Source organism: Acanthochromis polyacanthus, chromosome 19 (assembly GCF_021347895.1).
Source record: "Acanthochromis polyacanthus isolate Apoly-LR-REF ecotype Palm Island chromosome 19, KAUST_Apoly_ChrSc, whole genome shotgun sequence".
NCBI classification, from domain to species: Eukaryota; Metazoa; Chordata; class Actinopteri; family Pomacentridae; genus Acanthochromis; species Acanthochromis polyacanthus.
Window position 1 is genome coordinate 27385310 of NC_067131.1, and position 15524 is coordinate 27400833.

A 15524-nucleotide genomic window follows, 5' to 3' on the forward strand; every position below is an offset into this window, starting at 1 on the left:
AAACTCCTTCAATCAACCACTACCTAATTTTATACCTTAATTGAGTCATGACATACACATTTCACATTTGTGGTGCAATGCAGTTTAATATGTAAGCTTAGGGCAAACTTATGAACGTGTGTGTCAAATTTCGGATTGATACATACTTCAGTGTTTAAACATAAACAATTGCAAATTTCTGAAGTTTGCCAATTTTGATTTTAAAAAATGATTGGCTTTTATAATTGAAATGGATTGTACTATTGAAAGTTCACACACAATGCAAGGTCCACAAAGTCTGTTTCAAAGTCTGATCAGATTCGCGTCTGGGTCCTGGTTCTGCACTTTATATCTAGGCTGAAAAATAGATTAGAAGTGTCAAAATTTGACATATTGAGAGCAAACACCCAATGGAGCGAAGATGCAGAGGAATTGAAAGATTAAAAAGATTCAATTTTGACTCCGGGCCAAGCCGTTTCACTGTTTGAACCCTTAATGAGAACAAAAACAATGGGGTTCCTGCAGCTTCGCCGCTTGGACCCCTAATTAAAGCAAACAAGATGCATCTGACCACAGTTTGGAGCCACAACAAAGGTTTCAAATAATGTTGTAAATGGGATATTAGTTGTAGATTTTAACTTGCAAAATTTTGTAATAACATTTTTTGTCTCAAAATATTTTTAATTTACTTTCACAATAAAGCTGTTCTCTAAACATCAGAATCTAGCTTTGCTCTCTATGCGCTGCTATCATCACACTTGATATTAACTGAGGATTTTTGCCTGAAGTGTAATGTCCTGAGTTAGTTTAAGGATGTGTACTGTGCAGTTTCTTTTATATATACACCACTGTTCAAAAATTTGGGGTAACACTGGCAATTTCATGTTTTCCATGAAAACTCACACATTTATCCATGTGTTAACATAACTGCACAAGGGTTTTCTGATCATCAATGAGCCTTTCAACACCATTAGCTAACACAATGTAGCATTAGAACACAGGAGTGGTGGTTGCTGGAAATGTTCCTCTGTACCCCTATGGAGATATTCCATTAAAAATCAGCCATTTCCAGCTAGAATAGTCATTTAGCACATTAACAATGTCTAGACTGGATTTATCATTAATTTAATGTTATCTTCATTGAAAAAAAACTGCTTTTCTTTCAAAAATAAAGACATTTTTAAGTGACCCCAAACTTTTGAACAGTAGTTTATATATGTAGCCTATATATGATCCAAAAATAGGTTTTGTCTTGGTTTTGTTTAACTCCAATTGACATTATGTATAAATAAATGCTGAAGAGTTCAAGTGGGCACAAAAGACCCTTGTCCATTTTAATGAACTGTTTAGTTTCTGAATGTAGCAGTTTACCTCGGTGTCACTAGATGGAGTGGTTGCTCCATATAAAATGAATGCTCACCTCAGTCATGTTGGCCATGGGCTTAGAACTTTTTTTCAATCTAGGGTTCTCATTTTTATCTTTTAATAATTCATATATTCAAAGTACATTAAACTTCAAAGGTATCCCATTGTCATCTTGCATTGTTACTGTTAAATCAGTTCTATTGCTTTGGAATGATCTGTTGTAGCCATCTTTATGCCCTTGAAGTTGCCTCGTCATCCCTTTACATTGTAAGCTTGTTGGTGAGTTCATTTTGCACAAATTAAGTCACTGTCTGCTCAGGCATGCATGTACAGTATCTGCTTGTATGCATTTTGTGTCCAACACCCTGCATCACTTGATTTTAGTCTCTCAGTTATACTTAGGTTTCTCATAAAGCCACTGCTACCTGCTTTGTACAGCAGATACATTCATATTCTTAAACATACATACAGCATGTATCACAACTAATTACTCCCCTAAGTAACAGTGAAATGTTTACTTTAGTTACTAAAAATTAAAAAAAAAGTATAATCTAATGTTGAAATGTGGGCTAGTTTATTTTATGTATGTACGTAAGACACAGGTCAAATAGGCTTTAAGAGCCCCAGAGTACAATCTAAGTGGATGTATTCTGCTAGAAATGTATTTAATCTGAATATCAGTATTTAACTTTTGTTCTTGCTTTTTTCCTCAATTCATATCACCGGGAACTTCTGCTGCAATGAGAAAATGGTTAAATGATTTCAGTCAACAACAACAAAATCAGTGCTTTCTATAGTGATATCAAATGCCATTCCACTGGCTCGAGGTGTATCAGGTCCTCTAGACCTGTAAATTACAGATAACAGTAGCAGTCCATTCTTAGCCTAGCTTAGCTAGACTTTGTATTCCCGTTATAAGGGATATACGGGAATACGGTCTAGCCCTCCTCCATTGACACATTTTGACAGGTTGTCAAGCTCCGAGCAGATCAGATCGAACCAATCAGAGCACCAGAGGCGGGAGTTAATGATGCGTCATTTTCAGGGCCGAGATTACCCATCTAACACCTGTGCACCTCCCGCATACAAACGAAATGGCGACCGCAACAGAGCGAGGTTTCTCTCGTGCGCTTTCCTCTGTTTTGCACGGGCTGAATTTGTCCTTAAAACTGGTCGCCATAACTGTTTGGACTACTTCTTCTTCTTCTTCTTTTAATGCAGGCTGTACGATAGAATGCGTAATGCTGCCCTCCACTGTTGAAAGGGAGAGCTTAGATTTTCCTCAGGACCCCTGTACGGCGAAGGAAGCTGTTAAAACTACAAAATATCATGGCGGAAAGGCAGTTGTTAGGTCGCTTAGTGATTGCGTCACACATGCGTTAAGCTGATTGGCTCTCTCCAATTCAAGCTGTGATCGGTAGTACCGCCTCTGGGCTAGATTTGGTTCAATGGAGCAGTTCCAGACTGACTTTATGTGTATTTGTAATACACAATATAAAGGCTGTCTGGTCCCCAGGCAAGTCCATTCTCACTTTAGCCATTTCTGGATTAAAACAAAACCATGCTTAAATAGCATACTTCACTAACTACTCCGCCAAGGAATACGGCAGAGTTATGTGAGGATCGACGTACATTTTTCTGTTTGTCTGTCTGTGTGCAGCATTGCTCAAAAACTAATGGATTTAAGTAAAATTTTCAGGGAAGGTCAAGAATGGCACAAGGACCACCTGATTAGATTTTGACAGTGATGCGGCTTATAGTCTGGATACACGGATTTGTTAAAATTTCTGTATCATTCCATGGTGTCACAGTGTCTCTGTATCTATGACAACAAGTGAACACTACATCAGCTGTCTGCTGACGATCACATGATTGAGATCCTACTACAAATCCACCGCTACGGACTTATCGGGACTTATCAATCAAAAATCATACAACTGAGCAGCCTTGGTGGAGTCCTGCGCTCTCTGAGTGCTTTTCCTGTTGCATGTGTAATACCTATGTGGAAAAAAAGTTGTAGGCCAGACTAGGGTCAATGCTAATATTGCATATATATAAAATACACACCTTTTGCACACTTTATGGACACTCGGTCTATTGACATGCCTTAAGAGCAACTTGCAGATTGACAGCTCCATTAATATCAGTTTAATTTAAATTGCACCTGTTCATATTCACAATTCACATACATGTAAGTTTTCTCAGGGCACTTCACATAGTAGCAGAGGGAAACAGGCAAACATAACAGAACATAACTATACACTGAGGAGGTTGGTAAGCCCAATAACTACAGATTAGAAACGTTACAGACAAGCAGAGACCACAAAACATGCAAAGTTAGTGACCTGTTCTCTATCCCACTAGTCTCAGACAAAGACAAGGAAAAATTACAGCTATCGGCAATAAATTTGTTTGTGGTGTGAAGAGAAACACAAGAGAACAGAACAGGTGTCTGGTGAGTGACAGTATTCAATAACAAGCTAATGTTGTGTTCACATCACACTTCAGTACAGTATACTATCATGTATCAGTATTTACCAGATCTAATAATGGGTGTTACAATTAGAGAAACACGTGCAGGTATCAGTCATATCGAAAACAAAAACAACACTTTGTTTTACGGGGCAGAAACAGATAGAGCTGACTAATAACTGCTCAGACCTACTTTTTACTTTTGCACAGTGTGCTGAGACAAAAATGACTGTGCAGTGTAATATGATGCATTGTGAAATAAAAAGCATTAAAAGAGTGCTGCTCAGAATGTCTGCTGTTATGTCTTTCCTGGCCTGGCTTCAACAGGCACTGATGGCCATGTGTACATATGTATGAGTGATTTTGTGCGTGCGTGTGTGTGTGGGAGTGTGTGTTTTGGATAACTCGTAGTAACGTTAATGTACAAATAAGTGAGCACATCACCACAGTACTGTTGGTTTTCTGTTTATTTGCAGTGCATTTGTTCAGCATACTCGTGCACCTTTGATTACGGTATTTAATTCTAAAAGGTAAACCTTCATATATGCTTCATATATTTCATAATTATTGCTTGTTAAATGAAATATCTAAACCTTTTTTTGTTGGTTTTGGCTTTTTTATGATTATGGCTTATATCTCATGACAATGAGAGATGAGCATTTCAGATGATTTGAAAGAAATGATTCACATTACTAGAAAATCAGGCTTCTGAAGAGTATGTTCATACACACACACACACACACACACACACACACACACACACACACACACACACACACACACACACTTGGGGTGTGTATCATGTTGTTTTCTAGAGTTTAGATCAGGTGATTGGCTGGCCTATCAAGCACAGTAATATCATAGTCAGAAAACCATTTGGTCATAGTTTTTTCTCTGTGGGTAGGTGTTCAGTCCTGCTGGAAAAGGAAATCAGCATCTCCATAAAGCTTGCCGGCAGATGGAAGCACAAAGGTCTCTACAATCTCCTGGTAGATGATTGAGTTGCTAAATTCAGTGGACCAACACCAGAAGATGATATGACACCCCAAACCATCACAGACTTCAAATATCTTAGATTCAGAGCCTCTCTACTACTCCAGACTCTAGCACCTTGATTTCCAAATAAAATGCAAAATGTACTTTTATTTGTAAAGAGGACTTTGCACCACTGAGCAACAGTCCCGTTCTTTTTCTTCTTAGCCCAGGTAAGACGCTCCTGATGTCTGTTTCAGGACTGGTGTAATATTATATGTGACAGTTGAAGCTTCTTTTCTTTAGACATCTGTGTTTGGTGGCTCTGGATGCACTGACACCCGCCTCAGTCAATATCTATTGAAGCTTTCTCGATCTTTGATTAACCTTTTTTTTGATAGTCCTCTCAAGGCTGTCGTCATCACTGATCCTTGGTTTTCCTACCATACTTTTCACTTCCAGTTAACTTTTCAGTCAACAGTGTTTAGTGCAATTGCAAGTGTACTTATTTCCAGAGATGGATGAAAATGCTTGAAACATTTTAGGTGTAATGAGTCTAGAATATAATACATTTTCCTTTTCTTGAGACGCAGGACTACATACTGTACAGTTGGGGTGACTTTTGCTAGAAATTGTCTGCACATTGAAGGGGTTCATCTCCTGCACTGTATGTTAGCAGTGTTACTGAACCTGAGCTATCACAGACGATTAACTCAAACCAGCAGCCTTAATATTGCTGTGAATTCTGGAGGTATCACAAATACTTCACGTACATGCAGTGCCTTTGGGATATGTACTAGTGATGTATTAATCAGATCATCCAGATAATACTATCCTTGACCTTTTCTGTTATTAGTGTGATACCATCAGACCTTTTGGGGATCAGTATTTTCTCCCCAATATGTTCAACTTTAAACTTAAGATTTACTGTCAAACATTTATGCATTGTCCCATTGAAGTCTAAAACTTAATTTCTTATCATGTCTCGTTTTGTTCCTTTAATGCAAGTGGCACTGTTGTACTTGATAAGACCTATGGACACTGTCATTTTAATTGTCATTTTATAATGTGTCTTTTTTGAAAGGTATGTACGGGCAGGCAGAGGGTAAAAGAGGAAATGAGGTTGGAACATAAAAGAAACAATAAAATGTTTCTAGACTGTACTTCATTATATTTTAACTTTATGTTTTCACTACATCAGTATTTGTTAAATACTTTCAAATCAGACAAAGCCATCTCTTCAACAATAGCAGTATTTGGCCGCCATGTTAAGCAGTTATGTTGTCTTGGTGGAGTGGTTGCATGTTTGTAATGTATTAAAAATGTTGCTCGCTTTTAAGCATTTACTAGAGGGATGCTAGAGAAAAAAGTGGCGTGGACAAGTTATGCTGTAATGTCACTTTCAGATTGGTCACTTTCACTCTTTGTATTATAAATACTTTTAACAACTGAGACCCAAAGCTGTATTATTAGCAAAGTTCAAAGATAAAGCTGTAAACACAACAACATTTTTGTGGTTGTCTTATTTTCATGCCCAGCAAACACAGAAGAACATTATTGTTCATGTGATCATGTGTATGTTCACCTGATTAATATCAATCCCAGACTGACTCGCATTTCTGGTGGGACTGAAAACTCAAAGAAATTAGCTAAAAATTCAGAGGAACTGCAGAGTTAGCAATAGTTTGCTATGTGTTTTGTCACTATTGTTTGTATAACATTTGTATTCCTATAAATATTTGAGCCTAATAAATAGTCAGAGCTGAGAAAAAACATTTTTATGAGTGTCCTACATTGGAATAAAGATTATTATTATTATTATCATTGTGTATCCAGCAGTAATCTGATGCAAAAAGATGGTGTGTCAGCTTTTCATTTCTCAGTGCAGCTTTGGTCATTAACTACCAACAGGCTGCAGAGTGACATGAGAAGAAACATTTTTGATTCTAAATGTTTTTTTTCCATCATTATTCTTCTTATCTTCACTCATTTTCTTTTGCTTCGTCAACTCTTCCATTTCATCACCTCTTTTGTCTTTCACAGGTCTATTTATGATGACCAGCCCAATGCCCACAAGCGCTTCATGGAGAAGCTGGATGCCAGGATAAGGAATCATGACCGTGAGATTGAAAAGATGTGTAATTTCCACCACCAAGGCTTTGTGGATGCCATCACAGAGCTCCTCAAAGTCCGTGCTGATGCAGAGAAGCTGATGGTAAGAGACATTACTGCAGAGAGGGCCTTAAGGCGAAAAAAGCGACAGCAGGACAGTTCTCAAAGGTTGTGTCTACAGATACGGACCCGTACCCGTAGCCTGTGGCCTACGGATATGGCACTTTCCCTTATCATAAATATTAATGAGACGTACATGAATATTAATGAGCCGACTGATGAACGCGCTTTGTGATTGGCTGGTAATCCGACGTACATAAATATTAATGAGCCAGTTTGGTAATCCGAGTGATGAAGGCGCTTCCGTGATTCGAGGTGAATCTGCGTGCCGAGCCTGTCATGTCAGTCATCTGCTGTTCTCTTTTCTATCATGCATAATGTCTTATAAATATCATTATCTGACTTTTTCACGGACAGCGATTTGGGGGTTGAAATCAGCACTACTATTAAAAATAGCAAAACTTTTTATTCACGTGACCCTGTTCTAATAAAGCGCAAACAAAACAAATGGCAGAACTAACAGCCAGCAAACTACAAGTATTTTTTTACCTTCAAAAGTAGCGACAGACTATTACATATTAACAACCTAAACAAAACCCTGACGTATTTTCTACGTCTGTCAACACAGACACTGCACGTCAGTCACTTTAATGTTAGCGGACTCTGTTGAATGGCTAATTTACATCACAACAAACAAATCTCACAATATCACAGTAAATCGAGTTTGTGTTTTTTTTTAATTCATTCCGAATTAAAGAGCTGCTCCTCACCATTCACGAGTGTTTGTTTCATATTCGACATCCTTAACTTTATCTTGTAAATTAGCGTCCGAAATTAAATGGGAACATTTGCAATGGAGTTCGTCAGCCGCTTCCACCACTGAACGCGGTAAACTAATGAATAGGAACTGGACTTCAAACAATTTATACACGGCGTCTAAAAGCGTAAAAACTGCAATGTCTAAAGTGTGAGAGGAGACGGTGTATTTTTGGTTAAATTATACAATGTTCCCCGTCAAAGTCATTCATATAAACTGCCTGTAATGTGCAGCAAATAGTAGTTAACCGGCGCCAGCTCTTCAGTGACCTTAACGGGTCCGTACCTCTAGTACAGATGCTACAGGTACGGGTCCGTACCTGTAGCATCAACCACAAAACGCACTGGCTGCATGAGCACTAGAATTACCAATTAACCAAATTAGATATGGTTTTCTGTCAGAGAAGATAAGGCCTTTTCCTTAATATTGTCTTCACCTTCAAAAGCTTCCACCACCATCATGAACATGTGTAAAAACATATGCAAGGAACCAATCTGACATTTTTAGGTCTGCATTGGGTGTTTATGTAGTCACTGCTGGCCTGATGAGCAGTTATACTGTAATGTCAGCTACAGTCCTCAGTCTTGTTGCAGATCTTTATCTTGCCTGTTAGTGTCAGTGTTTGGTCTGAAAAAGAGCTTCTCAAAATCTTGTAGTCACAATCTAATGGGTGGGATATACTACAGTAAGCATCTCTTCTGACTAATCTACTTGAAGAAACACCGTTAGAACTAAATCACTTTGGAGGCATCTCTGTGGAGGTAGCTCATCTCTGAAATTTTACAAGATCCAGCAGCAATTCTGGTCCAATCATGACTGAACAGGTTCCTGTGAAGGTTCATTGTCCAACACCTGTCATCCCAATTCAGGAGAAGCTTTTTGAGGGAGAAGGGAACATTAACAATAATTCCAATTGCTTTGAGTTACCTCTTCTAGATACAGCTCCCCAGGGTCTTTCTCTGTACTGGAACAAGGTAGCTAATGATCATAGGCACTGCTAGGTTCTACTGCCTGCTGCCTGACTGCTGTAGTATTTTGTTTTAGATGGCAGTCTTGGTTCAGTTGTGTTACCTATGTCTGCTGTCAAGCACTCTTGTTTTGGTGATGTACCCTTGCCGACGAAATAAAAGAAACAATGATTATGTAGTTGATCACCCTTGTCCACTGTTGCTTCACTGTTGAAAGGATTGTCATCAAAAAGCTGACTGGTCAATTGGGTCATGGCTCTCAACCGTGTGACAAGAGCAGAGAGTTCAAAAATCCCCATCCAGAATCGAGAAGTTTGTCACTGAATCTGTGAGAAAGAGCCTGTCACAAGCCATTAAACCCCATGAAAGGCCCATTGCACTGACGATGGGTTCAGGTCCCCGCTGCCTGGTTAATCTGAATTTGCCTGCCTTTGTCCTTGCCCCTTCATGGACAATGAGCTGATTACAAGGCTGAGCAGCTGCAGTAGGGAGGTAGAGAGGGAAAAGAGAGGGCATGAAGAGGGGGAGCAGACAGAAAGAGGAAGGTCAGATAGACTTGGATGGCACGAATGCCAGAACCAAGACCAAGCTATTTACACATTCTGAAGCAATATTCAGCAATTAAAATTTGAAAAAGACGTTGAAATACAAATGTACACTCAGAAAAAATAAGTATATTAGGTCTTGTGCAACTTTAAGCAGAAGTGCCTGCTCTGCTTCGTTACAAAATCTGTAAAATTCCAATGATGACTGAACAATTGCACAGCCTCCACCTTAATCACAACATAGACAAGCAAAATAGTTCCTTAATATCAAGATGGACATTTAAACTTGTCGGTTTTGTTTTTTGTGTTTTCAGCAAGTGAAAGGTGGCAGTGCAGTCTTAAAAATGTTGTTGTCAACAAATCTCATGAAACGAGCCAAATCAACAGTGTGGCTTTCAGCTCCAAGCCTAAGATGTAAATCTTAGAAGGAAAAAAAAAGCATACACAACAAATAAATACATTTTTTTAAAAGGTTCCCAAATTTCCTAAAACATCAGGTCACTGTCGTTTTTTTGAATCTTACTCAAACAGGAGGATACGTTGCACATGCTGACAGCTATTTTCACCACTGAATTATTCCACATTTAGTGTTGATGTATTTGGGAGTGATTCCAATTAAACCATAAGAAAAGATACATGTCACTCAGTTGTTTTATTTTTTTAGTGTTTATTACAGTGGAGAGAGAGCAGACAGTGAATGTTGCTACACTGATTAATGTCTACATAGGAGTGGATCACATGGAGGTTTGTTGGCATTCTGAATAGATGAGAATGAAAGAAGTGATTTCAGGGATGAACAATTAAACTGATGTCTGTGTTTGTTTTCAAAGGGTCAAGTGACAGACACTAATCGAAGACTACAAGAAGCTGGGAGGGAGGTAATCCATGCATGCTTGTATGCTAGAATGTGCAGAAGACAAAACATGGCTTTTTGTTCTCCTGTCAGGACGTATGCATGCCCATTAACTGCAAAGACAGTTCTGTATTAGACATGACCGTTCTTTAACCCAGTAGTCAACTGTGGTGGCCTCTCTTTCATTGTCTCCTTCCATTGTGTGTTCCCTCCCCCAGGTGACAGCTCAGACAGAGGAGGTGATTCGCTGTCGGATCCAGCAGAGGAACATGGCGACCACTGTGGAGAAGCTCCAGCTCTGTATACCAGGTACCACGGCTGCCTTTGTGGTCCATATACATTCATAACACACACTCGTACAACATGGAGGAAAAAAATGGGGTTGCTAAGTAAGAATTTTTCAATATCAGGATAATACACCCAAAAATCAGTCACACTAAATATTTGTTGGTAAACACTGTTTATGCATGCTCTTGCAAATAGTACTTCAAGAGTTCAGAGATTCATTATGAGACATATAAAGGCTGCTAGGCTTGTTTTATGCTTGATGCATCCATGAGGTCCGTGCAAACAAGTTTCTTTATTTTAGCAGCCACACCCCCTCACACGACCCTTCTCAAGCTGAACATTTCTACGTCATGCACCTCCAAATTTTTCTGACAACATGGACGGAGACACACGGAAGACCAGCGGAAGAACAGGAGCTCCTAGCAGCAGAAATTCAGAAATACAAGCATTTATGCAATTCATCACACAGAGATCACCGTGATAACCGGGTTATGAGTAATTCATGGCGTGAAATTATAACTAACTGTTGTAATGCAACTATTTGGTAAAATGCCATGTTGTAAGTGGTGTAAACAATGGCAAACTTCTTCTACAGTCCCTGACAAAAGGATATAGTAACTTTAAATGGCATGTAACTTTATTTCTAATCAATCAGTTCTCACAAAAAATGGTTCATTTTAATGTCAAGGGCTTTCACATTAATAACTGGGTGCAAATTGAACCCGTCATAAAGTGTCCTGATGTTCACGTCTTGGTAAAGCCCATGACATCTGTTTTTGCAAGGACAAAAGTCTTGTCATGTCTTTAAATGAGTCAACCAATCACAGATTAGAAGTTCATCTGTGACAAATACTGTAACTGACACATTCCCAGGTGTGTATAAAAAGAAACCCAAGACACAAGACCTTCATATGAAGCCCAACCTGACCCCGACAGCATGCCAGAGATCCAACCACAGACCAAAGTGCTGATCATCAAGACCCTGAAGACCAAGTCTGCTGCTGAGGTGGCAAATAGCTTTAATGTATCCAAATGTCAAGTAGAGAGGATAAGAAAAAAATCTGAAGAAACTGGTGACGTTCATGACAAGCCCAGGTCAGGCAGACACCTGTTAGAGAAGAGCATTTGTTGCTTCAACAGTCCAGGGCCAGCCCTTTTTCAACTGCAGCAGAGCTACACGTGAACTGGTCGCCAGAAACCCCTGTATATACAAGAACAGTTCGTCAAATTCTCTCACACGGTGTTCTCCATAGTCAAATGAGTGCATAGAAACCAGCATTAAACAGAAGACAACAAAAAATCGAGTTGCTTTGTCAAGGTCCACAGCTTGCAGGAAGGATGGACAATGAAAAGTGGCAGAAGGTTGATTTTCTGATGAATTATCCATTGAACTGCATCCCAATCAACGCAAATCCTGCAGAAGCCGCACTGACCTAAGATTCACCAAGAAAACAGTCAGGTTTGGTGAAAGAAAAATCATAGTTTGGGGTTACATCCGGTATGGGGTGTACGAGAGCTCTGCAGAGTGGATGGAAACATCAACAGCCTGAAGTATCAAGAAATTCTTGCTGCCCATTACATCCCGAACTATAATAGAGGGCAAATTCTGCAGCAGAATGGCGTTCCTTCTCATACTTCAGCCTCCACATCAAAGTTCCTGTAAGCAAAGAAGGTCCAGGAGCTCCAGGATTGGCCAGCTCAGTCACCAGACATGAACATTATTGAGCATGTCTGGGGTAAAATGAATCAGGAGAAGGCTTGGAAGATGAAACCGAAGAATCTTGATGCACTCTGGGAGCCCTGCAAGACTGTTTTCTTTGCCATTTAAGATGGCTTTATCAATAAGTTAAATGGTAAATGGTCTGTATTTATATAGCGATTTTTTTTACTATACCTGCAAGGTACCCAAAGCGCTTTACATGATACATCACATTCACCCATTCATTCACACACTGATGGCGGAAGCTGCCATGCAAGGCGCTAACCACGACCCCATCAGGAGCAATTCGGGGTTAGGTGTCTTGCTCAGGGACACCTCGAACACGATGGGGCGAGGATCGAACCGGCAACCCTTCGGTTGTAAGACGGCCACTCTACCCACTGAGCCATGCCGCCCCAAGTTATTTGAGTCATTGATGAGACTTATGGATGCAGTCCTCCAAGCTATGGAAGTCATACACAATATTAATTCTTTTTTTACAAGACACCATGACTTAATGTTCTGATGTTTTTGTAGCATATTTGTGTATTCAGAATAAAGTATATGTATAATTTCAACATTATTTTTGGATGCGGCAAGACTTTTGTCCAAGCAAAATCTGACCTTTCTGTCCTAATTAAATGATAAAACTCAATGAATAATACAAAACTTTATTTTGGCATAATAAATATAATCCAGAGGGCTTTGTCTTTCATATGAGCCATTTCTGATTCCAATTGATCAACTACAAGTCCAGTTGTTATTTGTTGTTCCTACAACTTAAGAGAAGTGACAAGACTTTTGTCAGGAACTGTACTCAAGAATAGTACTGTGGTAGACAAGTGTTTGCGAGAATGCCAAGAATCACATTTCCGTGTGTCACGTTTGTGCAGAAAGCATAACCCAGCCTTTACAGTAATGGAGCTGGTTTATCATTTACTGTAAGCTGCCATATGCTGTAGAAATGTCTGTGCCACAGGCTTCAGGTTTGGAACTTCAAACAAACCCATTGGTATCCTGGTTTGAGCTCTTTGAGAGTTGGGTCAGATTCTTATGTACAGAAAGTTTGCTATTAAGGAACAAAAGTGAGTAATATGACTAATCCTGCTTCCTGTCATCTCTTTCTATGCAGTACTAGAAATGTACAGCAAATTAAAGGAGCAACTGGAATCCAAAAGGTAACTATTTCACAAAATACTCTGTCACAGTGTGACTGGTGTAAGTTTCAAAACAAGTTGCATGGAAATCATTGAGGTTTCCAAAGTTCCTAAACAGAACCTCCAATCTAATAATTTCACTCACCCTGCCTACTAGTGATGAATACATGCTCTTCTTCACACATGCAGTAATGTATTCCAGCATTCTAGTACCACTCGACATCAAAGCTGGGTGGGGTCAGGATTAGGCTGGTGTATTTGTGACAGAGAAAGCCAGAGATTTGACAGACTTTAATTCTTAGAGCCAATTGTAGCTCCATTTTCTCCTTTCCAAAGCCTACTCTGGACTCTCTCTTTAAATTTTCAGTGAAGTCTAGTAGTTTATCTATTGACCTTGCTGCAGGGGTGTAGAAGTTTACTTCAGAGTGTGTCTACACTGTGTAGTGAAATATTTCTGTTTGGTATGATGACAGATGCAACAGTGCACATCTCTGACCTCACCCAACCACACTCATTCAAGATGCTAGTTGTGGTCATTGATGCTACAGGGTTTAAACCCTGAACTACAGAAGGAGACAGACACTTTGCTGCCTGGTATAGTTATTTTTAGTTGATGTCAGTGTACTAAAACAAGCAAAGATGTATATTTTTGTGTGTGTTTTCTGTTGTCCATTCCAAATTTTTAGGCGGCAACTTTGCAACACCAAAAAAATCCCATAATAACCCAGTATTTATAATTTCCTACTGACTTTTCAACTCGCGCTCTGCTATGTAAATTTTATTGAATTTCATTTCCACCTCATGAACTTCATGTTTGGCTGCATTTACAAGGCTGACTGTATAAAGAGGGGACGGAAGGGGGATTCATTTTGGACAGGAAAATAATGACCCTTGTTTCGTACTGTGTACCAAGGGAGGAGACTATTCACTGAAAAGACAATTGACCCTCAGTGTGCCCTTGTTCACAACAAGGCTCTGTCACGGCCCACAGCCAATCCAAGGCAATTAGACCATGCTGGCCACCTGGTGGGATCTGTGTGTGTGGAGCGTACTTAAAACACTAATGACATGACTGATACACTGTTACTATGATTTGGAATGAGTTTGCATGCTGCGAAAAGTGCTGATGCTCAGGTCGCATTCCGTTCAGTGCCCTGTCACTTTTAGCCTTTGTGTCCTTCGTCCTCATGCTTTGCTGTCTGACAAACCTTTTCAGTGTACAGTTTATGAGAGTGTCTTCTGTTCATTTGTATACAACACATTTTACACTCACTGACCGACCAATTAGATCCGTTCACAGCCTGCCTACCAGCCTAATGATGGGAGCACAGCATACTGACCTAACGCTGAACCCTAGTAATTTGAACACGGTATGAAAGACCACAAAATCTTCATAACACTGGCTGCAAAATACACATTTCAAAATAAAAGACTCCACTGAATGCTGAGTTTGTGGACATAGACGTACATCTCACAATCCATTGCAATTCAATAGAAGTAGCAGATAGCCCATCAATTTAGGATATGAAGGAGACAGCACCACATTTTAATACACTGGTCACAACTTTTATACCTTAGCTGTCCATTGTGTGTATGTGCTGATAAATAAGCCCCAGCTCTGTTAAGGAAAAACAAATAAAGTATCTCCGACTAAACTACAGAACACTACTCTAGTGTATCCTGTGCATGCTAAAGCTTGTGTAGCCAAACTGAACCTGTTGATTTAATAGCTGGTCAAACCTTTTTTGGGAACAGCAAACTCAACCCAGTGTTTCCTGTAGCTACAGATCAGAGTTGCCTAATGTTCAGGACAAGATTTGGACCCTTCTTCCTTACAAAAGAGCATCATCTCAGGCAGAGGATGTCTGTGTGAATGGCCCTTTTGAGGTTTTTACATAGCATCTGTGTTGGGTTGTGATCTGGGCTTTGACAAGACCACGCAACAAGGATTTTCTTTGAAGTCATTCTGTACTTTGATGTTTCTACTCCTTATCCTGCTGCATCACCTAGCTTCTACATAGCTACCCCAACATTATTCTGCAAGATACATTGAAAAAGAGAGCACTCATTTCCCTCTTAATAATGAGCTATCTACACCCAGAGACAGCAAAACAGTTCCAAATCAGGGTGCTGTTGTTATGCAGTGCACTTTATCACATTACGCTTGGGTCTTTTCTTCCTAAACAAGTCAATCTTACCTTTCATCTATTCACCAAACATTTCCCAGTAGTGTTGTA

General features: G+C 39.5%; 1 protein-coding gene across 4 annotated transcripts in view; it reads left to right on the forward strand.

Moving 5' to 3' along the window:
- Positions 1-15524, forward strand: part of exoc6 (exocyst complex component 6) — a 49944-nt gene that overhangs the window by 8718 nt on the left and 25702 nt on the right. For all 4 annotated transcript variants that reach the window (XM_022200483.2, XM_022200484.2, XM_022200485.2 and 1 more), the window contains exons 2-5: positions 6832-7003; positions 10121-10168; positions 10362-10452; positions 13263-13308. In XM_022200483.2, coding sequence (XP_022056175.1) covers positions 6832-7003; positions 10121-10168; positions 10362-10452; positions 13263-13308 — 357 coding nt within the window. The remainder of the gene's footprint in view (positions 1-6831; positions 7004-10120; positions 10169-10361; positions 10453-13262; positions 13309-15524) is intronic.